Source organism: Lampris incognitus, unplaced genomic scaffold (assembly GCF_029633865.1).
Source record: "Lampris incognitus isolate fLamInc1 unplaced genomic scaffold, fLamInc1.hap2 H_6, whole genome shotgun sequence".
In the NCBI taxonomy this organism is placed as follows: Eukaryota; Metazoa; Chordata; class Actinopteri; order Lampriformes; family Lampridae; genus Lampris; species Lampris incognitus.
Genome location: NW_026611081.1, coordinates 185,358 through 211,401, shown reverse-complemented (window position 1 = coordinate 211,401; position 26,044 = coordinate 185,358). Strand labels below are relative to the sequence as shown.

Here is a 26,044-nt window from a genome sequence, read left to right as displayed (position 1 = left end):
ATGTTGCTCCAAGATCGCCATTGCAACTGACCAGTCATGTTATTGTGACGTCATAGCTTTGCGACGCGTGGAAAAAAGACCAGAAAAATCCAAACTGGCGGCTCCTTGCTCACATGAGTGACAGCACACCTGAGCCCCTCTGAGCCCTGATTTACACTTAATGGACAGGGTTCTATTCTATTCTACTGTGTTCCTGATTTAACCGCTGTCATATTCCCTTAGTCTCTTAAACTCTATCTTCACATCTCCAAGATGTAAAGATCTAAGATCTTCTTCCTTTAACAACCTCTCTGCTGAAAAGGGGAGGGGTCCCTGCTTATTCTGGAGGCAGCAGAGGGCTGGTGATGAGGGACAATACTGCATTCTTTCACATGCACTCCACTTCCTGTGATGTCACCAGCAGGCCAGAGTCTCTCCAGTGACCTGGTTAACTGTGATGTCACCAGCAGGCCAGAGTCTCTCTAGCGATCTGGGTAACTGTGATGTCACCAGAAGGCCAGAGTCTCTCCAGCGACCCGGTTAACTGTGATGTCACCAGAAGGCCAGAGTCTCTCCAGCGACCCAGTTAACTGTGATGTCACCAGCAGGCCAGAGTCTCCAGCGACCCGGGTAACTGTGATGTCACCAGCAGGCCAGAGTCTCTCCAGCGACCCGAGTAACTGTGACGTCACCAGCAGGCCAGAGTCTCTCCAGCGATCTGGTTAACTGTGGTGTCACCAGCAGGCCAGAGTCTCTCTAGCGACCCGGTTAACTGTGACGTCATAAGCAGGCCAGAGTCTCTCTAGCGATCTGGGTAACTGTGATGTCACCAGAAGGCCAGAGTCTCTCCAGCGACCCGGTTAACTGTGATGTCACCAGAAGGCCAGAGTCTCTCCAGCGACCCAGTTAACTGTGATGTCACCAGCAGGCCAGAGTCTCCAGCGACCCGGGTAACTGTGATGTCACCAGCAGGCCAGAGTCTCTCCAGCGACCCGAGTAACTGTGACGTCACCAGCAGGCCAGAGTCTCTCCAGCGATCCGGTTAACTGTGGTGTCACCAGCAGGCCAGAGTCTCTCTAGCGACCCGGTTAACTGTGACGTCATAAGCAGGCCAGAGTCTCTCTAGCGATCTGGGTAACTGTGATGTCACCAGAAGGCCAGAGTCTCTCCAGCGACCCGGTTAACTGTGATGTCACCAGACGGCCAGAGTCTCTCCAGTGACCTGGTTAACTGTGATGTCACCAGCAGGCGAGAGTCTCTCCAGTGACCCGGTTAACTGTGACATCACCAGCAGGCCAGAGTCTCTCTAGCAACCCGGGTAACTGTGATGTCACCAGCAGGCCAGAGTCTTTCCAGCGACCCGGGTAACTGTGATGTCACCAGCAGGCAAGAGTCTCTCTCAGCGACCCGAGTAACTGTGACGTCACCAGCAGGCCAGAGTTTCTCCAGCGATCCAGTTAACTGTGGTGTCACCAGCAGGCCAGAGTCTCTCTAGCGACCTGGTTAACTGTGACGTCATAAGCAGGCCAGTCTCTCTAGTGACCCGGGTAACTGTGACATCACCAGCAGGCCAGAGTCTCTCCAGCGACCCGGTTAACTGTGACGTCACCAGCAGGCTAGTCTCTCCAGCGACCCGGTTAACTGTGACATCACCAGCAGGCCAGAGTCTCTCTAGCAACCCGGGTAACTGTGATGTCACCAGCAGGCCAGAGTCTCTCCAGCGACCCGGGTAACTGTGACGTCACCAGCAGGCCAGAGTCTCTCCAGCGACCCGGGTAAATGTGTGACACATGAGATGTGGTTTATATCTCCTCTTGTAGTCCGATGTAGTCTCATGTAGTTTCATGTAGTCTCGTGTATTTTCATGTAGCTTCATGTCTCTTCATATATAGATTCATGTAGATTCATGTAGTTTCATGTAGTCTCATGTAGTTTCATGTAGTCTGATGTAGTTTCATGTAGCTTCATGTAGATTTATGTAGTCTCATGTAGTTTCATGTAGTCTCATGTAGTTTCATGTAGCTTCATCTAGATTCATGTAGTTTCATGTAGTCTCATGTAGTTTCATGTAAATTCATGTAGTTTCATGTAGCTCCTAGTAGTCTCATGTAGTTTCAGGTAGCTTCTAGTAGTCTCATGTAGTCTCATGTAGTTTCATGTAGTGTCTAGTAGTCTCATGTAGTCTCATGTAGTTTCATGTAGTCTCATGTAGTTTCATGTAGTTTCATGAGAGTTATGAAGCAGAATATGAGTCCATAGAAACACGTTTAGCACCACAGTCAGTTTGCTGGTCTCTTCGGTTATTCTGATGTACAACTAAAAACACATCATGTCCAGGATGGTTTGACATTTCTATTCATTTCTCTGGTTTTATAAAAATCCATCAACATAAAAATCGAATAAATAAAATAAAAAAATACTATAAACTACAACAAAAACTTAATTTAATCTGAACTGAATTGAAGTAATACATAGAACATGACATACGTAGAACAGATGAAAATACAGAAAAACATAGATAGATAGATAGATAGATAGATAGATAGATAGATAGATAGATAGATAGATAGATAGATAGATAGATAGATAGATAGATAGATAGATAGGTGGTTGGGTAGACTGATACATGCATTTAGAGAAATGCAAAGAGAAAGTATTGAAATTAAAATAGTAGAAGTAGTGGTGGTAGTAGTAGAAATAGAAGTAGTAGTAGTAGTACCAAATACTACCCCCCCACCAGCACCACCACCATGCATGATCTGATATGGACGTGTTGGTGTTGCTCCTACGACATCATGATAAACGTTGCTGCAGGATCATAATTGCAACTGGCCAAACACGTTGTTGTGATGTCATAGCGTTGTTGTGATGTCATGGCGTTGATGTGATGTCAGCTTTGTTGTGAAGTTATAGCTTTGCGACTCATGGAAAAAGATGGAAAAATACAAACTCGCGGCTCCTTGCTCACATGCTGTCCTACTCCCACGCATACTGTATGCAGTGGGGAACAGAAGGTAAGTATTAAAAATACCTTCTTCAATACTCTGATAGGACATTTGAATTTGAGTACATTTTCATCGTGTGAAGGACCAGCGAAATCTAGTTCAGCTAGCTATTATTAGCTAAATCTAACTTAGCCCTGTCGGTTTGCTAGTGTTAATTGTACACCGTCTATAAGAAGTAGTCAGCTAACAGTTAGCATGCATGCTCCATCCTAATGAGCGCTGTGGGACCAAGTGGCGCTCTCCATGCAACCTTCATTTGTCACCAGCGTAAATACCAAATGATAAATGTTCAGGTCTAATAACTAGTGGCCATGTTGCCATTAGTTCTGTGCAAGCCTACGTAAGCTAGATTCTGGGATACTGCCGTGCAGGAACGCTGGTGGTGCCTGCTCTGGTGCAGCATGGTCGCTTAGTTCCAGTGCAAAAAGAAAGAGAAAAACTAGCAGCACCATGAACCATTACAACAACACACGCATATAAAAGGAAACACATGAATATGAGAATATGTACAGTGAATATGCATAATGTGTTATCCTTATGGCTCTGGGTTGAATGAGAGAATGAAAATAATTACCTTAAATATATGACGAACTGACCCGTGGATGTGAAACTGGACTTAAAAAGGGATTACATTACCTACGTCGCTAGCAGTATTTGCCCAGGATTAATTTACGTGTTTGTTCAGGGCTATCATATTGTAACCTAGCGCTTTCCCGCTCGCTGCGGAATTCAACCCGTTTTTGTGCTGCACCACGAGGTGACATCGCTAACCACTCGACTAAAGGGAGCAGACCCCCTAGTGGTCAGCCAGTGGGTCTTTTTTGTAGGTTACAATATGAATGTGTGTCCTGGAAAGTTGTTTTAGCCACGAGTTGTTAAAACCAGGGGCATCTCTAAGCATAGGCAACCTGGGCGGTCACCTAGGTTGCCACCGGCGCCCCCCCTCTTAAAAAAATAATAATTTTGGGACAATATGTATTTATAATGAGTAGGAAATAAAACGAATAACACACGCATTAAGACGTTATAGGTTATGAGTGAAACGATGAGAGAGATGCACCTGTTAAATATTTGATGACATATTGGTAAATATTTTGTTTTTATTTTTTATCAATTTATTTTATATTTTTTAATTATTGATTTTATAAGTGCACAAATGTGTTGAGTATGCTTTTTGTTTACCTTTTTAGCACGCCTGCTGTTGCACTTTCATTTATCTTGTGTTTATGATAATACAATTAAAAAGTGTTCTTTCCCCTTAAGATGGTGCTTTTCGGGGGGGGGGGCAGAAACGCCACTGGTTAAGCCTCATCATGTCTTACATTTGACAAAATAGGCAAGTGAATAAAGTAATAAAGACAATATAAACTTAATATTATTCATTATTCATCATCATTAAAAGAAAAGTTCTGAATGAGGAAAAAGAGAAGAACTGGAAACTACAGAGAGAGCGAGAGAGGGAGCGAGCGAGTGAGAGAGAGGGAGGGAGGGAGGGAGAGAGAGAGAGTATTTTTAACATGACATGGAAAGAATTTTGCACATTTCACAGAGGAAGGCAGAGCAATTGTCAAAGGCTTTGCACCACCAGCTGTCGCCGTTCCCCGCAGAAGAAAGAGGGAGGACGTCACACGCTGTTAGGTGCTCACGTTGTTGCCTTCTGTGTGCCGCAGCACTGCTGCTTAGTGCATGATTTGCTGTATTTTGTAATGACATTATGTTGATCCGGGTGGCACGGTGATGCAGTGGTTAGCGTGGTCGCCTCACAGCAAGAAGGTCTTGGATTTAAGCCCCGGGGTAGTCCAACCTTGGGGGTCGTCCCGGGTCGTCCTCTGTGTGGAGTTTGCATGTTCTTCCTGTGTCTGTTTGGGTTTCCTCCAGGGGCTCCGGTTTCCTCCCAAAGACCTGTAGGTCAGGTGAATCGACCGAACTAAATAGCCCCTAGGTGTGTGTGTGTGTGTGTGTGTGTGTGTGGGCGTGGGCCCTGTGTGATGGCTTGGGGCCTGACCAGGGTGTCTCCCTCCCTGCCGCCCAATGACTGCTGGGATAGGCTCCAGTGACCCTGAGAGCAGGATAAGCTTTTCGGATAATGGGTGGATTCTGTTGATCCTTACTGGTCTTTTAGAGATTCCAAGAGATGACCACAACTATACCAAGGTATGGAAAGGTAACTCTGGGCCTGTTGACCCCTAGCCTAGGACCCCTGTCAGGGTATTAGGGCTGTTCATGTGCCTAAGTGTCTCGTCTGAAGTCGCAAGACAAGAAGGATGAGGCATTTACAAGTCTGATCCTCTCAGGGCTCCAAGTGCTTCGTCTGCCCCCTTAACATTTTTTTAAAGCTTTTTTATTTCAGGAATTTTGTTCCTGTACATTCCAAGCCTTATGGGGAGTTTTTCAGGAGAATAGATAGTCTTCTAGGGTACTTTGATATTTGCATATCCCTATGTCCCATTCAGTCATCTATTTGGTTGCATTCTTTGAAAAGCAAACTTTCACACCGCTCACCCTCAACAGCCACAACTCACAACCAACTGCACTCCCTGCCAACCACTCCGCCCTCCCCACTGACCCCCCCACCCAGACTCAGGATCTGTGTTGAGGACGTGTGCCAGCTCTTCCAGAGACAGAAGACCAGGAAGGCGCCGGGCCTGGATGGCATGTCACCCTCCTGTCTGAAAGTCTGTGCTGACCAGCTGGCCCCCATTTTCACACTGATCTTCGACAGATCACTGGAACTGTGTGAAGTCCCCTCCTGCTTCAAGACCTCCACTATCATCCTGGTCCCCAAGAAACCCAGTATCACAGGATAAAATGACTACAGGCCCACTGCCCTAATATCTGTGGTCATGAAATCCTTCAAGAGACTGGTGTTGGCCTGAAGGAAATCACAGGCCCCCTGCTCGACCCCCTGCAGTTTGCCTACCGAGCAAACAAGTCAGTGGATGATGCAGTCAACATGAAATTGCACTACATCTTCCAACAGCTTGACTCCCCAGGGACATATGCAAGGGTCCTGTTTGTGGTCTTCAGCTCAGCGTTCAACACCATCGTCCCGGATATTTTCCACTCCAAACTCATCCAGCTCACTGTACCAGCCCCCATCTGCCAGTGGATTAAATACTTCCTGATAGACAGGAGGCAGCTGGTGAGGCTGGAGAAAATCACATCCAGCACCCAGGAAATCAGCACTGGTGCCCCCCAGGGATGTGTGTTCTCCCCTCTACTCTTCTCCCTCTACACAAATGACTGCACCTCAGGAGACCTGTCTGTTAAACTCCTGAAGTTTGTGGACTACATAACCATCATTGGCCTTATCCAGGATGGTGATGAGTCTGCATAAAGATGGGAGGTTGATCAGCTGACCCTCTGGTGCGGCCATAACAACCTGGAGCTGAACACGCTCAAAAACTGTGGAGAGAATAGTGCACTTCAGGAGGAGTTCCCAACACTGCTCAACAGTACGGTGTCTGTGGTGAAAACCTACAGATTTCTGGGTTCCAGAATCTCCGAGGACCTATGGTGGGCACCCAACATAGACACAATCATCAAAAAGGCCCAGCAGAGGATGTACTTTCTCCCCCAGCTCAAGAAGTTCAACCTGCCTCAGGAACTGCTGATTCAGTTCTAGACTGCAATAATCCAGTCTGTCCTCTGCACATCTATCACTGTCTGGTTTGGATCGGCCACCAAACAGGACAGGGACAGACTACAATGGACAGTTAAGACTGCAGAGAAAGGCCACTCTGATGGCCAAACGGAATAAACCGCCGCTCTTGCAATCCGCTCGTCATGTGTCTGGGAGGTTCGTATCCCAGACTCGCCGTAACCGGTCCACGGGGTAAGGCATTCATTAGGCCACCTTTACCCGAGGAATAGTGGGTGTAGATTGGTGTGGTGTTCGGGGACTCGTCGTTCTCCAGCGACCCCTCTGGCCCATCCGGGCGCCTGCAGCCAAGCAACCGAAAGCATTCTCCCTATGTCTCCTTTGCGGCCTGAAGGTGATGCAATCCATGCAAGGAGGCTTCAGCGTGTAAAATAGCGAGAGCAGCGGACACGAGTTTGAAGGAAGCTGGTGTTACGACTATCTCCTTCCTGTGGAAACGGGAGCCAGGGGAGTTATTCGACAAGAGTTCCGGCCATATGCCATTGCGTTAATCGGGTGGGATAAGGGGAAAACTAGAAATAAATTTAAAAAAAAAAGACTGTAGAGAAAATCACTGGTGACACCTCCAGACTCCAGGAAACAGGCAGGCAACATCACTGCAGACCCATCACAGCGTGGTCACAACCTGTTCCAACTCCTCCCCTCTGACAGGCGCTACAGAGCACTGTACCCAAAAACAACTAGATATAAAAACAGTTTCTTTCTGCAAGCTGTCATTCAAATTAACACTTAACACTGTCAACAAATCCAACCATGTGATATATATACTGTACTGTACATGTTGTATATACTGTACTGTATATGTTGTATATACTGTACTGTACATGTTGTATATACTGTACTGTACATTGTAGGTATACTGGTACACTCTGTCATGTCCATCTACCTCAGGCATGTATGTCAGTAACCTGCTAACATATATTTCTGCATCTCTGATATATTCTCTGCACCATTGCACCTTATCACTTCTTATTTCACCTGTATGTCAGTCCTTTTGTATATATCTGAAGATTGTGTTGTAGTGTTGTTATTCGAGATAATTAAAGTTATCTTGATACAATGGCACCTGTCAAGGGGTGGGATATATTAGTTGGCAAGTGAACAGTCAGGTCTTGAAGTTGATGTGTTGGAGGCAGGAAAATGGGCAAGCATAAGGATCTGAGTGACTTTGACAAGGGCCAAATTGTGATGGCTAGACAACTGGGTCAGAGCATCTCCAAAATGGCAGGTCCTGTGGTGTGTTCCCAGTATGCAGTGGCCAATTCATACCAAAAATGGTCCAAGGAAGGACAACCGGTTAACTGGTGATGGGGTCATGGATGTCCAAAGCTCACTGATGTGTGTGGGGAGTAAAGGCTATCCCGTCTGGTCTGAGCCCACAGAAGAGCTACTGTAGCTCAAATTGCTGAAAAAGTTAATGCTGGCCATGACAGACAGGTGTCAGAACACACGGTGCATCACAGCTTTCTGTATATGAGGCTGTGTAGCCGACAATGGGCATGTGAGCATCAGAGCTGGACCATGGATCAATGGAAGGAGGTGGCCTGACAATCACGTTTTCTTTTACATCATCTGGACAGCCGATTGTCCGGCATTAACCTGAGGAAGAGGTGGCACCAGGATGCACTATGGGAAGAGGACAAGCTGGTGGAGACAGTGTGATGCTCTGGACAATGTTCTGCTGGGAAACCTTGGTTCCTGGTATTCATGTGGGTGTTGCTTTGACACGTACCACTGACCTAAACATTGTTGCAGACCAGGTGCACCCCTTCATGGCAATAGTATTTCCCTGATGTTAGTGGCCTCTTCCAGCAGGATAATTTGTCCTGCTACACTGCACACATTGTTCAGGAATGGTTTGAGGAACATGACAAAGAGTCCAAGATGTTGCCTTAGCCTCCAAATTCTCCAGATCTCAATCTGTTTCAGCATCTGTGGGATGTGGTGGAAAAACAAGTCCAATCCATGGAGGCCCCACCTCAAAACTTACAGGACTTAAAGGATCCGCTGCTAATGTCTTGGTGCCAGGTACCAGAGAACACCTTCAGAGGTCTTGTGGAGTCCATGCCTCGACGGGTCAGAGCTGTTTTGGCATCACAAGGGGGACCAACACAATATTAGGCAGGTGGTTTTAATCATATTTTGGCGGATCAGTGTGTGTACAAAGGCAGCAATGTTATTCCACTAGTTCAGGAGGAAACATACATGCGTGCCTTTTATGGATGGCTTATTGTTTTAGGTTATTATTATTATTGTTATTATTATTATTATACAAATTTCCTTTAACTTCATGCCATAATACAACATAATAAGCGGGTGGGTCCATTCCTTGGGCCTCGGGTTAGAATGAGGTAGAAGTCTATTTGATGGATAGTGCCTTTCTTAGGATATGAGATGTTCCAAGTAGTGCCATCTTCTGTAGTTCTTGTATTCTGATGTTACCCGGGATCCGTTGGGTGTATTTCTCCATCCCTTTTTTACAAGTCCCAGGGCTCCTATCACTACTGGTATTGTTGTGGTTTTTACAAGTCCCAGGGCTCCTATCACTACTGGTATTGTTATGGTTTTTACAAGTCCCAGGGCTCCTATCACTACTGGTATTGTTGTGGTTTTTACAAGTCCCAGGGCTCCTATCACTACTGGTATTGTTGTGGTTTTTACAAGTCCCGGGCCTCCTATCACTACTGGTATTGTTGTGGTTTTTACAAGTCCCAGGGCTCCTATCACTACTGGTATTGTTGTGGTTTTTACAAGTCCCAGGGTTCCTATCACTACTGGTATTGTTGTGGTTTTTACAAGTCCCAGGGCTCCTATCACTACTGGTATTGTTGTGGTTTTTACAAGTCCCAGGCCTCCTATCACTACTGGTATTGTTGTGGTTTTCATTCCCCACATTCGTTCAATCTGGATTTCAAGGTCTTTATATTTGGACAGTTTTTCAGTTACTTTTACTAAGGTGCTCCTTTCAGTCAGGATGGACATGTCGATGAGTAGGCAGCTTTTTTCTTTTTGTTGTTGATGATGACGTCTGGTCTGTTGGCCTTTATCTCACAATCTGTCTGTATTGGCATGTCCCATAAGATTGTGATGTGGTCTTTTTCTGTTACTGTTTGGGGCTCGTGCTCGTACTGGCTTTCTTTTGTGTTGGTGTTGAATTCTTTGCAGATGTTCCAGTGCAGGTATGTTGCGACCTTGTTGTGTCTTTGTAGGTATTCAGTTTTGGCCAGCTCAGGGCACCCTGCCACCATATGGTCAATGGTTTCCTGGTATTGGCCACATATCCTGCATGCTGGGTCTGTGCCATCTTTGAGGATTCTGCTCTGGTAGTAACTGGTCTTGATGGCCTGGTCTTGGGCAGCGATGATAAAGCCCTCTGTTTGGGATTTCAGCCCAGCTGTTTTGAGCCATTGATTGGTCATATGTTGGTCTACATCTTTCTTATCTACTCTTTTTGGGTATTGCCCGTGCATTTGTTTCCCTTCCCAGTTTTGTTTCATTTGTTGTTTGGCGTGACACTTTGCTTTGTGTTTGACTTCTCCGGTCTGGATGGTTGGAGCTTCATTTTAAGGTTGCGGTGTTTCAGGGAGGTGGAGCTCTCTTCTGAACATTGTGGCTTGGTTAGCTACGGAGTACTTTTAGTTTTGTTTTTCATGCTCTCTAGCAATCATGAGAAGGGGTCATTTTTGGTGTTAAGGTAAGTATCTAGGCCTAGTGTTGTTGTTTTGTAGGCAGTTTCCAGTTGGATTAGACCCCTGCCACCCTCATTTCTGGGGAGGTACAATCTATCCACATCTGATTTTGGGTGGGGCGTCCTCTCTAAGGTGAGTATGTTTTTTGTTTTTCTATCCTGTTTCCTGATCTCTTCTAGTGTCCAGTTGATGATGTTGAAGCTGTAAGTTACAACGGGTGTAGCCAGGGTGTTGATGGCTTCCATTCGGTTGGATGCATTGAGTTGGGATTTTGTTACCATTCGTATTCTTCGGTAGTACTCCTTTCTGATCTTTTCTTTAATTTTGGCATGTTGTATCCCGTCCCCTTCATTCACTCCCAGGTATTTGTATGTGCCTTCTTGTTCTAGGTCTTGGGTGGTGGTGTCTAGGTCAGTGTGGAGGTTTTTGGTGGTGGTAAGTTTTCCTTTTTTGAATGTAGCTTTGGCACATTTGTCTAGTCCGAACTCCATTTTGATGTCGTCACTGAAGCCTTTTACGATGGTCAAAAGGCCAGTTTGTTTTTGGTCATTCTTGGTAAAGGTTTAGTATTATTATTATTATTATTAATAATTTCCAAAAATGGAGTTTGAGCTCAGTAGTGACTGGGGGATGGACACTGAACCATGATTCTCATGTGGAATTGAATCTCTTGTATGGCAGTCCTGTTCAAACTGTTGTTCTAATTACAGGGGAATTGTTTTGTATGTTGCAGCCGGTCTCTTGTGTCAGCTGCCCCTGCCCTGTCTCTCTGCCACCAGCACTTTTTTTTGTTACATTTAATCGGCAGTTTATGTTGTTAGTCGTCCAAAATTGTGTGAATGATGTGAAAGTCAGACCTAAAAAAATTCTTAAAAATTAAATTATCTGGGGGTCGTCCTGTTTCAACACGGGGATCGCCGGTTCGAATCCCCGTGTTACCTCCGGCTTGGTCGGGCGTCCCTACAGACACACTGACCGTGTCTGCGGGTGGGAAGTCGGATGTGGGTATGTGTCCTGGTCGCTGCACTAGCGCCTCCTCTGGTCGGTCAGGGCGCCTGTTCAGGAGGGGGGGGGAACTGGGGGGAATAGTGTGATCCTCCCACGCGCTACGTCCCCCTGGCGAAACTCCTCACTGTCAGGTGAAAAGAAGCGGCTGGTGACACCACGTGTATGGGAGGAGACATGTGGTAGTCTGCAGCCCTCCCCGGATCAGCAGAGAGAGTGGAGCAGAGACCGGGACGGCTCGGAAGAGTGGGGTAATTGGCCGGATACAGTTGGGGAGAAAAGGGGGGGGGGATCCAAACAAACAAACAAAACAAAAACATTCTACCTACAAGTCCTCCAACCCATACGACCACATAGGTCGTATAGCCTCTAATACGATCCACAGGAGTGTTTGCGCCCCTACCGGCAGCAGGAGATATGCCACAGATACTTTTTGCCTCTGTTCATTGTGGGTTTTCTTTTTACAACGCCTCATAGACAGGCTAATAAAGGTAAGTCGTCAGTAAATAGTGATGAAAACAGTGTGAGAACAAGAGAATATGTAGTCAGTGCGTTTTTGTGTTGTTTTGCCGTCTAGTACAGTGGTCCCCAACCTTGTTTGAGTACTGTACCCCTAAAGCGTTTCAAGCCAACCTAAAGTACCCTCTACTACGCAATCAATGGTGGTGATCACCAGGATATATCATTAATGTATATAATTTATAAATACATGTACAGTATTTTATTTAGTCTGTATGTCATTAATTATACCTGTTTATAAGAAAAGACCCAATCTCCCCAATTAATGTGACACTTTAATCATATTCATTCATAACTAATCATATTGCTTATAATAGCCATTGTTTATAGACTTAAAAAAAGCAAGGCTCAAACTCACCAATTAATGTGACAGTCAATGGGACACTTGAGCCTGTTTGTCACTCATCAGTTTTGTGAGTCTGGGGGAGATTGTTGCAGCAGCGGTGATCAGGTTGTTCTCTACGTTGAGCCCGTTCCTGTGTTTAGTTCTGATGTGGGTCATGGTGAAGAACGTCACCTCACACAGGTGTGTGGGTCCAAAGGGCAACAGATCATTCAGGGCATTTTGCCCCAAGTCAGGATACTCCTTCTGCACAACACACCAGAAGTGTATCAGTGGTGTGCTTGAGTACCTCATCTTCAGGCTCCTATCTGAGGACACATCTATGAGGTTCTGTTGCAGTCTGTCGGGAATGCTGCTGTTCATGTCCGTCACAAATGGATTACACACCCTGTCCAGTCTGGAGGACTTGTTGACAACATCAGGGAAGTAGCAGTTGAACTCATTTTTGAGCTTGGATAAATGTTGTGTGTACTATTTTCACAATTGTAGCTCTGTCACATTCACCAGTGGCAATGTTTGTGTCCAGCTGCAGGAAACAACTTGTGTCCCCATCTTCACATTTTCTCTGCCAGAGCTTGAGCTTCTCCATGAATCCACAGACTTTGTCATACAAGCTAAGAACATGTGTGTCTTTACCTTGTCAGCTGGTTGAGTTTGCTGAAAATATCGGAGAGGTATCCTAGCCGAGGTACCCAGTCAGCGTCGTCGAACATAGCCACAAGGGGGTGCGTGTGCTCTGACAGAACTCCCCTCACGTCATTGCGTAGCTCGAACAGCCGCTGTAATGTCTTCCCTCGGGATAACCACCGGACATGGGTGTGAAGCGGTGCCGTTCATGTTCTGACCCACCGTCTTGACCAAGTGACTGGACCAGTCTATGATTCAGAGTTCTGGACTGTATGAAGTTGATGACGTTTCCGGCATCATTCAAAACGTGGTGTAATTCTGGATCATTTTCTTGCTAGCTGATGCTTCTCGGTGAATCGTGCGGTGCATCCATGTACATGAGGGTTTACCTTTTGATGCGGGCCATTAAACCTTCACCCTGCCGCTCATCGCCGCCCGTGCCCACATGAGAGCAGGACTTCCAGTCCAGCTTGTGTTGAGAGAACAAATGGTCAGTAAGTCTGTGAATGTTCTCATTCATCCAGGTTATGGTTCTCCAAAGGAGTTGAATCAAGTGCAACTGGACTTGGTATATATCCGTGAAGACGTTTCGCCTCTCATCCAAGAGGCTTCCTCAGTTCGTGCCTTTCTGACTAGACCAAGCTAGTCTGACTGGCTGCTGATGAGACTCAGCTATTTAGCCTGTAGGAGTCGTTGTCAGAGCTATTGATATGCGTGGCTCTTTGTGATCCGATGTTTAACAACGCCCGTCGCTAACAGAGCCATAGATATGCGTGGCTCTTTTGTGTACCGATGTTATGGCCGCGCCCGTCGTTATCGGAGCTATTGATTTGCATTTGTTTAGCAGCGACGGTCGTTGGGGTGTTAGTTTCGACTTCATTGTTCAGTGGTCATGAGAGTGGTTGGAGCCGTTAGTGAGCGACCGTTGTTCTTGGAGGCTAGGCTTCTTGAGTCTCCTGGGTAGGAGATGAAAGGACGGCATTGTACGTGGGAGAGAGGTGGTGACGCAGACCTCCTCCTCTGTTGAGGGATGGTTTTTCCAGTTTGGCATAGATGGCTTCCTTCACCCCTCTTTCAAACCATCTATCTTCCCTGTCCAAAATGTGTACGTTGCTGTCCTCGAAGGAGTGTGTCTTTTCCATTAGGTGTAGATAGACTGCCTCAGTCAGACTAGCTTGGTCTAGTCAGAAAGGCACGAACTGAGGAAGCCTATTGGATGAGAGGCGAAACGTCTTCACGGATATATACCAAGTCCAGTTGCACTTGATTCAACTCCTTTGGAAAATAGTCAGTAACGTTAAAAACGTCCTGTCCGGTAGTTCTCTCCGCGAGGTTCTAGCAAAACAGAACGTGCACGGTCATCTCCAACATGTCTTTAACGCTCAAACGCATCAGCTGCGCTTCCCCGCTGATTCATCCAGCTGCAAAGCGAACGTACCCGACTCTTTCAATTCCTCCACCACTTGGTCAGTAATGTCAGTTCCCACGTCGTCGATCCGACGGCACACAGGATGATTTGACAACGGCACTTTCGTCAGGACATCATCCGCTTTCTTATCGATCCTTGTTTCTGCGGAATGGCAGCAGCAGCAGGCAAGACGAGCTCTTCGGCTGTGCTAAAGGCTTTCCTGATCTAGCCACGAGTAGCGACACAGCTTATGATGCCTCCGACGCCTTGGTTGAGACCGATGCCGCTTTCTTTAGTTTTTCTTGACTTCTTTAAATTCAGCCAGCTTGTGATGGAAACTCGGCGGGTTTACCCACACAGGAGAGATGCGTAGTACCGAGGTGGCGGTGTCAACGGGGCGGGTTCATGCTATTGATGGAAAGCACGTGGCCACAGAGGAAACACGTTGGCTGCGGCGGCTCTGTAGTTGGGGCAGTAAACCCAGAGAGCACATATCGTTCACCAAACTGACGATGCGTTTCCTTGTTCTTCTGAACGGGTTCTCCCGATTCATCAGCTGTGCTGTGCTGTTGTTGCTGGATGAACCCGCTCGACTCAGCGATTGATCCTTGACGTTATTGAAACTCTGAAAGAGGCTTGATGTTCTGCTAGCTAGCAAGAAAAACAGCGCGCCACTATGCGCTCGTGAGCGGAGTGACGACTGACAAATTCCGGTGGGAAACTGTCGCGCATTACGAAAAAGTATAGCCAATAATAATATAGCCAGCAAATTATTACTTAATTATAATTGTCCCAATTTTGATTACTTTATTGCACATTATACATTATTTATTGTTTGGTTACAGTTTTCCTGTACATTTTTAAAAAGTTTTTTTCTCTCATTTTACAAAATCTTTTCATGTACCCCCTGGGGACCACCCACGTACCACTAGGGGTACGCGTACCCCCGGTTGGGAAACACTGGTCTAGTGTAGTAACTAAGATTATTATTGGCAGCACGACCGCTAGAGGTCGCTTAACTTTAAAACGTAACTATAGGTCGTAATAAGCTGCTTGTACAAACGACGTATGGGGTCGTTTTTTGGTGGAGGACAGTCTCAACATATGTGTTGCCTTCAGAAAAATCTGGCCACTGTAGACTCTTAAGGGACTTTAATGGTGCATAAGAAATGTTTTATGTCTGTCACTGGTCAGTATTTGTTAAAGATGTGTTCAGTTTATTCTTGTTATCTTCTTAAGCCGACCGTTTATGTCCTGCGCTTTAGGTTGATAACTGGTGAGCACGTGGACATACATGGGACTGTAATTACAAGTTGTGGAAGTCCATTCCAATTTTTTTGTCCTGTAGGTTCTTCAATACAAGCGTGTGTGTGTGTGTGTTTGTGTGTGTGTGAGACGTATGCTACTTCAACACATAAGAAGGTTGTCAATATCATAGAGCAAGTCATCATTATTTTACTGGGCTGGATGACATTCAGGAATTATCTGCCATGCAGGAACCCTTTCCTGTTGATTCTCAGCTAGTTGCTGTGGGTAGTCTGCTTTCCAGTGTTGCTGTGGGTAGTCTGCTTTGCAGTGTTGCTGTGGGTAGTCTGCTTTGCTGTGTTGCTGTGGGTAGTCTGCTTTGCAGTGTTGCTGTGGGTAGTCTGCTTTGCTGTGTTGCTGTGGGTAGTCTGCTTTGCAGTGTTGCTGTGGGTAGTCTGCCTTCCGGTGTTGCTGTGGGTAGTCTGCTTTCCGGTGTTGCTGTGGGTAGTCTGCTTTCCAGTGTTGCTGTGGGTAGTCTGCTTTCCAGTGTTGCTGTGGGTAGTCTGCTTTGCTGTGTTGCTGTGGGTAGTCTGCTTTGCAGTGTTGCTGTGGATAGTCTGCTTTCCAGTGTTGCTGTGGGTAGTCTGCTTTCCAGTGTTGCTGTGGGTAGTCTGCTTTCCGGTGTTGCTGTGGGTAGTCTGCTTTGCAGTGTTGCTGTGGATAGTCTGCTTTCCAGTGTTGCTGTGGGTAGTCTGCTTTGCTGTGTTGCTGTGGGTAGTCTGCTTTCCGGTGTTGCTGTGGGTAGTCTGCTTTCCAGTGTTGCTGTGGGTAGTCTGCCTTCCGGTGTTGCTGTGGATATTCTGCTTTCCAGTGCTGCTGTGGGTAGTCTGCTTTGCTGTGTTGCTGTGGATAGTCTGCTTTCCGGTGTTGCTGTGGATAGTCTGCTTTCCAGTGTTGCTGTGGGTAGTCTGCTTTCTAGTGTTGCTGTGGATAGTTTGCTTTCCGGTGTTGCTGTGGGTAGTCTGCTTTCCAGTGTTGCTGTGGGTAGTCTGCTTTCCAGTGTTGCTGTGGGTAGTCTGCCTTCCGGTGTTGCTGTGGATATTGTGCTTTCCAGTGCTGCTGTAGGTAGTCTGCTTTGCTGTGTTGCTGTGGATAGTCTGCTTTCCAGTGTTGCTGTGGGTAGTCTGCTCTCCAGTGTTGCTGTGGGTAGTCTGCTTTCCAGTGTTGCTGTGGGTAGTCTGCTTTCCAGTGTTGCTGTGGGTAGTCTGCTTTCCAGTGTTGCTGGGGGTAGTCTGCTTTCTAGTGTTGCTGTGGGTAGTCTGCTTTGCTGTGTCGCTGTGGGTAGTCTGCTTTCCAGTGTTGCTGTGGGTAGTCTGCTTTGCTGTGTCGCTGTGGGTAGTCTGCTTTCCAGTGTTGCTGTGGGTAGTCTGCTTTGCAGTGTTGCTGTGGGTAGTCTGCTTTGCAGTGTTGCTGTGGGTAGTCTGCCTTCCGGTGTTGCTGTGGGTAGTCTGCTTTCCGGTGTTGCTGTGGGTAGTCTGCTTTCCAGTGTTGCTGTGGATATTCTGCTTTCCAGTGCTGCTGTGGGTAGTCTGCTTTGCTGTGTTGCTGTGTGTAGTCTGCTTTGCAGTGTTGCTGTGGATAGTCTGCTTTCCAGTGTTGCTGTGGGTAGTCTGCTTTCCAGTGTTGCTGTGGGTAGTCTGCTTTCCGGTGTTGCTGTGGGTAGTCTGCTTTGCAGTGTTGCTGTGGATAGTCTGCTTTCCAGTGTTGCTGTGGGTAGTCTGCTTTGCTGTGTTGCTGTGGGTAGTCTGCTTTCCGGTGTTGCTGTGGGTAGTCTGCTTTCCAGTGATGCTGTGGGTAGTCTGCCTTCCGGTGTTGCTGTGGATATTCTGCTTTCCAGTGCTGCTGTGGGTAGTCTGCTTTGCTGTGTTGCTGTGGATAGTCTGCTTTCCGGTGTTGCTGTGGATAGTCTGCTTTCCAGTGTTGCTGTGGATAGTCTGCTTTCCAGTGTTGCTGTGGATAGTCTGCTTTCCAGTGTTGCTGTGGGTAGTCTGCTTTCCAGTGTTGCTGTGGATAGTCTGCTTTCTAGTGTTGCTGTGGATAGTTTGCTTTCTAGTGTTGCTGTGGATAGTTTGCTTTCCAGTGTTGCTGTGGGTAGTCTGCTTTCCAGTGTTGCTGTGGGTAGTCTGCTTTCCAGTGTTGCTGTGGGTAGTCTGCTTTCCAGTGTTGCTGTGGGTAGTCTGCTTTCCAGTGTTGCTGGGGGTAGTCTGCTTTCTAGTGTTGCTGGGGGTAGTCTGCTTTCTAGTGTTGCTGGGGGTAGTTTGCTTTCCAGTGTTGCTGTGGGTAGTCTGCTTTCCACTGTTGCTGGGGGTAGTCTGCTTTCCACTCTTGCTGGGGGTAGTCTGCTTTCTAGTGTTGCTGGGGGTAGTTTGCTTTCCAGTGTTGCTGGGGGTAGTCTGTTTTCTAGTGTTGCTGGGGGTAGTTTGCTTTCCAGTGTTGCTGTGGGTAGTCTGTTTTCTAGTGTTGCTGTGGGTAGTCTGCTTTCCAGTGTTGCTGTGGGTAGTCTGCTTTGCTGTGTTGCTGTGGGTAGTCTGCTTTCCAGTGTTGCTGTGGGTAGTCTGCTTTCTAGTGTTGCTGTGGGTAGTCTGCTTTCCAGTGTTGCTGTGGGTAGTCTGCTTTCTAGTGTTGCTGTGGGTAGTTTGCTTTGCTGTGTCGCTGTGGGTAGTCTGCTTTCCACTGTTGCTGTGGGTAGTCTGCTTTGCTGTGTTGCTGTGGGTAGTCTGTTTTCTAGTGTTGCTGTGGGTAGTCTGCTTTCCAGTGTTGCTGTGGGTAGTCTGCTTTCTAGTGTTGCTGTGGGTAGTCTGCTTTCTAGTGTTGCTGTGGGTAGTCTGCTTTCCACTGTTGCTGGGGGTAGTCTGTTTTCTAGTGTTGCTGTGGGTAGTCTGTTTTCTAGTGTTGCTGTGGGTAGTCTGCTTTCTAGTGTTGCTGTGGGTAGTCTGCTTTGCAGTGTTGCTGTGGGTAGTCTGCCTTCCGGTGTTGCTGTGGGTAGTCTGCTTTCCGGTGTTGCTGTGGGTAGTCTGCTTTCCAGTGTTGCTGTGGATATTCTGCTTTCCAGTGCTGCTGTGGGTAGTCTGCTTTGCTGTGTTGCTGTGTGTAGTCTGCTTTGCAGTGTTGCTGTGGATAGTCTGCTTTCCAGTGTTGCTGTGGGTAGTCTGCTTTCCAGTGTTGCTGTGGGTAGTCTGCTTTCCGGTGTTGCTGTGGGTAGTCTGCTTTGCAGTGTTGCTGTGGATAGTCTGCTTTCCAGTGTTGCTGTGGGTAGTCTGCTTTGCTGTGTTGCTGTGGGTAGTCTGCTTTCCGGTGTTGCTGTGGGTAGTCTGCTTTCCAGTGATGCTGTGGGTAGTCTGCCTTCCGGTGTTGCTGTGGATATTCTGCTTTCCAGTGCTGCTGTGGGTAGTCTGCTTTGCTGTGTTGCTGTGGATAGTCTGCTTTCCGGTGTTGCTGTGGATAGTCTGCTTTCCAGTGTTGCTGTGGATAGTCTGCTTTCCAGTGTTGCTGTGGATAGTCTGCTTTCCAGTGTTGCTGTGGGTAGTCTGCTTTCCAGTGTTGCTGTGGATAGTCTGCTTTCTAGTGTTGCTGTGGATAGTCTGCTTTCTAGTGTTGCTGTGGATAGTTTGCTTTCCAGTGTTGCTGTGGATAGTTTGCTTTCCAGTGTTGCTGTGGGTAGTCTGCTTTCCAGTGTTGCTGTGGGTAGTCTGCTTTCCAGTGTTGCTGTGGGTAGTCTGCTTTCCAGTGTTGCTGTGGGTAGTCTGCTTTCCAGTGTTGCTGGGGGTAGTCTGCTTTCTAGTGTTGCTGGGGGTAGTCTGCTTTCTAGTGTTGCTGGGGGTAGTTTGCTTTCCAGTGTTGCTGTGGGTAGTCTGCTTTCCACTGTTGCTGGGGGTAGTCTGCTTTCCACTCTTGCTGGGGGTAGTCTGCTTTCTAGTGTTGCTGGGGGTAGTTTGCTTTCCAGTGTTGCTGGGGGTAGTCTGTTTTCTAGTGTTGCTGGGGGTAGTTTGCTTTCCAGTGTTGCTGTGGGTAGTCTGTTTTCTAGTGTTGCTGTGGGTAGTCTGCTTTCCAGTGTTGCTGTGGGTAGTCTGCTTTGCTGTGTTGCTGTGGGTAGTCTGCTTTCCAGTGTTGCTGTGGGTAGTCTGCTTTCTAGTGTTGCTGTGGGTAGTCTGCTTTCCAGTGTTGCTGTGGGTAGTCTGCTTTCTAGTGTTGCTGTGGGTAGTTTGCTTTGCTGTGTCGCTGTGGGTAGTCTGCTTTCCACTGTTGCTGTGGGTAGTCTGCTTTGCTGTGTTGCTGTGGGTAGTCTGTTTTCTAGTGTTGCTGTGGGTAGTCTGCTTTCCAGTGTTGCTGTGGGTAGTCTGCTTTCTAGTGTTGCTGTGGGTAGTCTGCTTTCTAGTGTTGCTGTGGGTAGTCTGCTTTCCACTGTTGCTGGGGGTAGTCTGTTTTCTAGTGTTGCTGTGGGTAGTCTGTTTTCTAGTGTTGCTGTGGGTAGTCTGCTTTCCACTGTTGCTGGGGGTAGTCTGTTTTCTAGTGTTGCTGTGGGTAGTCTGCTTTGCTGTGTTGCTGTGGGTAGTCTGTTTTCTAGTGTTGCTGTGGGTAGTCTGCTTTGCTGTGTCGCTGTGGGTAGTCTGCTTTCCACTGTTGCTGGGGGTAGTCTGTTTTCTAGTGTTGCTGGGGGTAGTCTGTTTTCTAGTGTTGCTGTGGGTAGTCTGCTTTGCTGTGTCGCTGTGGGTAGTCTGCTTTCCACTGTTGCTGGGGGTAGTCTGTTTTCTAGTGTTGCTGTGGGTAGTCTGCTTTCCACTGTTGCTGGGGGTAGTCTGTTTTCTAGTGTTGCTGTGGGTAGTCTGCTTTGCTGTGTCGCTGTGGGTAGTCTGCTTTCCACTGTTGCTGGGGGTAGTCTGTTTTCTAGTGTTGCTGGGGGTAGTCTGCTTTCCAGTCCCTTTCCAGTGATTTTTCTGCATCCTTCTACTACATTCTTTTACTACATTCTTCTTCAACCACTAAATGGGTTCGGGTACATGAGTAGCTATAAAATAGTATTCAGTGAGTTGGCAATAATGTTGTTTGATAATCAGTTTGAGCGACATAGACAATAAAATGCAGATTTGGAAATTAAAAAAAAATCCACATCCAGTTTACCCTGGAAGTGGATTTTGTGTATCACCGAGTCCATCCTCACCTCCTCCATCACTATCTGGTACGCTGCTGCCACTGCCAAGGACAAGGGCAGACTGCAGCGTATCATTTGCTCTGCTGAGAGGGTGATTGGCTGCAACCTGCCAGCCCTGCAGGCCCTGCATGCCCTGCAGGACCTGCCAGCCCTGCAGAAACCTGCCAGCCCTGCAGAAACCTGCCAGCCCTGCAGGACACTGAGGCAAACAGGAAAGATCATGGTCGACCCTTCCCACCCAGGCCATGGTCTCTTCAAAACACTCCCCTCTGGCAAGAGATTAAGGCCAATAAAAACCAGAACTTCGTGCCTCAAGAGCAGCTTCTTCCCCACAGCAGCAGGCCTTTCTAATAAGCCCCCAGACACCCACAGAGCCTGACACCGCCCCCCCACCCACCTCTGTTCTATCTGCCCTACTGTGCTCTCTGTATAAAACCTGCACTGCCCTGTAAACAACTTTATTCTGTAAATAATCTCTTAAATTCTCATTTAACTGTTTGTTAACAGAACTCCTGCCACCCAGTGCCGGACAGCAGGGGGTGCCATGTGGTCTCATGTTCCACTCTGAACTAGTGGTGATTGCACCTTAATGAATATTACTTTCATTTTTATTTTACTTTCTAGATATATTTGATTTATATTTCCTCCATTATTCTTTTTAACATTTATCTCTACTATTTACTGTTAATCTTTCCCTCTTGCATCAACATATTATTATTTTCAGCTGCTCCCGCTAGGGGTCGCCACAGCAGATCATCTGTATCCATCTCTTTCTGTCCTCTTGCACCAGCACAAGACAAATTCCTTGTATGTTTTTGTACTTGGCAATAAATCTGATTCTGATGTATTATATTGACAACATATGATGGTTTATATTGACAACATATGATGGATTATATTGACAACATATGATATGATGGTTTATATTGACAACATATGATGGATTATATTGACAACATATGATATGATGGTTTATATTGACAACATATGATATGATGGTTTATATTGACAACATATGATGGATTATATTGACAACATATGATGGATTATATTGACAACATGTGATATGATGGATTATATTGACAACATATGATATGATGGATTATATTGACAACATATGATGGATTATATTGACAACATATGATATGATGGATTATATTGACAACATATGATATGATGGATTATATTGACAACATATGATGGATTATATTGATAACATATGTTGGTTTATATTGACAACATATGATGGATTATATTGACAACATATGATATGATGGATTATATTGACAACATGTGATATGATGGATTATATTGACAACGTGATATGATGGATTATATTGACAACATATGATATGATGGATTATATTGAGAATATGTGATATGATGGATTATATTGACAACATGTGATATGATGGATTATATTGACAACATGTGATATGATGGATTGTATTGACAACATGTGATATGATGGATTATATTGACAACATATGATATGATGGATTATATTGACAACATGTGATATGATGGACTATATTGACAACATATGATATGATGGATTATATTGACAACATGTGATATGATGGATTATATTGACAACATGTGATATGATGGATTATATTGACAACATGTGATATGATGGATTATATTGACAACATGTGATATGATGGATTATATTGACAACATGTGATATGATGGATTATATTGACAACATATGATATGATGGATTATATTGACAACATATGATATGATGGATTATATTGACAACATGTGATATGATGGATTATATTGACAACATGTGATATGATGGATTATATTGACAACATATGATATGATGGATTATATTGACAACATATGATATGATGGATTATATTGACAACATGTGATATGATGGATTATATTGACAACATATGATATGATGGATTATATTGACAACATATGATATGATGGATTATATTGACAACATGTGATATGATGGATTATATTGACAACATGTGATATGATGGATTATATTGACAACATGTGATATGATGGATTATATTGACAACATGTGATATGATGGATTATATTGACAACATATGATATGATGGATTATATTGACAACATATGCATTTTCAGTTTTTGCTCTATTCTGGTGGCACCGACATTTATCAACACAACTGTTAACGTTACAGACATAAATTAAGAAGGTTGAGCGGGTAGTGACGTGAGGAGCTTCAGACTGGAGTTTTATTCTACGTGATGAGCGTGCATAGTGGATCATTAACCTGATCTTGCAGTCTTGCTTGTACGGTACTTGTACGGTACTTGTATGGTACTTGCTCAGTATTTTTCCGGTCTTTTTCCTTGAGTCGCAAAGCTATGACGTCACAACAACGTGATTGGTCAGTTACGACGATGCTCCCGGAGCAACATTAATTATCAAATCAAATCAATTTTATTTGTATAGGCCAATATCACAAATTACAAATTTGCCTCATTATGATGCGACATTATGATGTCGTAGGAACAACACCAACACGGCGATATCAGATTATGCTCCCCGCCACCACCCAAATACCCCCCAACCACAACCACCATCCCTAAATATCCCCCTCACCACCCCAACTACCACCTCCAAGTACACCCCCAACCACTACCCAAATATCTCCAATCACCAGCACCACCCAAATACGCCCCAACCAACACCACCACCAGCCCCACTCAAATACACCCTTAACCTCCACCACCATCCCTAAATACCCCCCACCAACCCCCAACCCCCCCCCCAAATACACCTCTAGCCACCACCCAAATACCCCCCAATCACCACCACCACCCAAATACCCCCGCCACCCGCCATATCCCAATACACTACTTCGTAACCCCCCTTTACCCCCCCCCCCAGCCAGCGTCATGACTCCTCCATACAGAGCGTGTATTATCGGACTTGACTGTGACGGAAGACGTATGATTTTGTGGGGACATCATTTTATAATCTGTCCCAGCGGGGCCGTCCGAGTCCAGCCCGCTGGTCCACGCATCCCACCCAGCAGGTTTATAGACGGGACACGCCTCAAAATCCGCGTCCATCTGCAGTTGGTCGGTGTGTGTTTGCAGCAGTCTGCCATTTTAAAAGCGCGTCGGGAGAGCTGCAGGCCTGCAGACGCGGTGCTGAGGCAGATGGTTCGTGTTTGGATCGCGTCCACACCGCCGCCCTCGGTGAGCCGCAGCGCCCCGCACGCGTCCGCCGTCAGCCGGCACGCTCCGCTCGTGCCAACACGACGCGGAGCGGAAAACGACGTTTGGCTGAATTTGGGTTCATTTTCAGACACCGACGCTCCTGGTTCTGACGACGCGAGCGCCGGGATGTACTGCTGTCTGTTCCCTGATAACAACCCCGCTTCCACCAAACCTTCATCTGTCGAGCCACAACCCCCTCCATCACCCCCCCACCCCCACCACCACCACCCCCAGCAGCCCACAGCAACACCATCACCACGGGAAATGGCATTCTAGATGTTTCTTTTCATACCTGGTTTATAATGTCCATCCTGGCCGCTGCGTTGCACCCGCAGATAAGAGGACTGGAGGAGAGAGAGGGGGAGGGACACTGACTGAGAGAGAGGGAGAGAGGGAGAGAGGGAGAGAGAGAGGCGGATCGGCACAGTTATTGCGTCACTTTGGTAGTAGGATGTCGTTGACGTGCGTGGTGATGATGATGATGATGATGATGATGGTACAAAGACGCGCCGTAGTTTTAAAAGCTGATATTCTTTATCCGTGTCAGTGGGGAAGTGAGAGAGAGAGAGAAAGACGGATGGAGAGAGAAAGAGACGGATGGAGAGAGAGACGGAGAGAGAGAGAAAGAGACTGATGGAGAGAGAAAGAGACGGATGGAGAGAGAGACGGAGAGAGAAGGAAGAGAGGGAAGAGAGAGAAGCGAGAGGGAAGAGAGAGAAGAGGGGGAAAGAGAGAGGAGAGGGAGGAGACAGGGAAGAGAGAGGAGAGGGAGGAGACAGGGAAGAGAGAGGAGAGGGAAGAGAAAGAAGAGAGAGGAGAAGGAAGAGAGGGAAGACAGGGTAGGGAGGGAACAGAGAAGGAAGAGAGAGAAGCGAGAGGGAAGAGAGAGAAGAGGGGGAAGAGAGAGAGAAGAGGGGGAAGAGAGAGAAGCGAGAGAGAAGAGAGAGAAGAGGGGGAAAGAGAGAGGAGAGGGAGGAGACAGGGAAGAGAGAGGAGAGGGAGGAGACAGGGAAGAGAGAGGAGAGGGAAGAGAAAGAAGAGAGGGAAGAGGGAGAAGAGGGAAGAGAGAGAAGCGAGAGGGAAGAGAGAGAAGCGAGAGGGGGAGGAGAGAAGCGATTCATTGGTTTTGAACTGATGGTGGACGGCCGAGGCCAGACGGACTGATCCGCGCTCTGCTCCTCTCAGCATCAGCAGCAGAGCACATGTGAGAGTGACGGACAGGCCACTAACATGTTATCGTCAGGACCAGAGGCCAGATGCTGACCCTGCACTTCCACCAGTGGCATGCTGGAACCCCGTCACTCAATTAACCAATTATAGCGACTGATTTAATTAACAGAATGAAATATATACCGCTAATCAAACGTTATTACACCAACATTCCTATTTAATGAGCTGGAGACACAAACAAAGCGTCCACATTCCTGAGCGATAAACCATGACGTCACTGAGCCGGTCTGAAGACCATGACGCCATCACGGTGCGAGGCTTCCCTGCGCACGCAGCGCAACAACTAGTACTCATGTGTGTAGCGCAACAACTAGTACTCGTGTGCAGAGCAACAACTAGTACTCATGTGTGCAGCGCAACAACTAGTACTCGTGTGTAGCGCAACAACTAGTACTCGTGTGTAGCGCAACAACTAGTACTCGTGTGCAGAGCAACAACTAGTACTCATGTGTGCAGCGCAACAACTAGTACTCATGTGTGCAGAGCAACAACTAGTACTCATGTGTGTAGTACAACAACTAGTACTCGTGTGTGTAGTGCAACAACTAGTACTCATGTGTGCAGAGCAACAACTAGTACTCATGTGTGTAGTGCAACAACTAGTATTCATGTGTGTAGCGCAACAACTAGTACTCATGTATGCAGCGCAACAACTAGTACTCGTGTGTAGTGCAACAACTAGTATTCATGTGTGTAGTGCAACAACTAGTACTCATGTGTGCAGCGCAACAACTAGTACTCGTGTGTAGTGCAACAACTAGTACTCGTGTGTAGTGCAACAACTAGTATTCATGTGTGTAGCGCAACAACTAGTACTCGTGTGTAGCGCAACAACTAGTACTCGTGTGTAGTGCAACAACTAGTACTCGTGTGCAGCGCAACAACTAGTACTCGTGTGCAGCGCA

General features: G+C 46.6%; 1 protein-coding gene across 1 annotated transcript in view; it reads right to left on the bottom strand.

The window, feature by feature from the left end:
* The window catches only part of sypa (synaptophysin a), a 56,562-nt gene extending 32,295 nt beyond the window's left edge, over window positions 1-24,267 (bottom strand). The window contains exon 1 of the mRNA XM_056301731.1: window positions 24,202-24,267. Within this exon, the coding sequence (XP_056157706.1) occupies window positions 24,202-24,219 (18 nt within the window). The 5' untranslated portion in view covers window positions 24,220-24,267. The remainder of the gene's footprint in view (window positions 1-24,201) is intronic.
* Window positions 24,268-26,044: the final 1,777 nt, after the last annotated feature.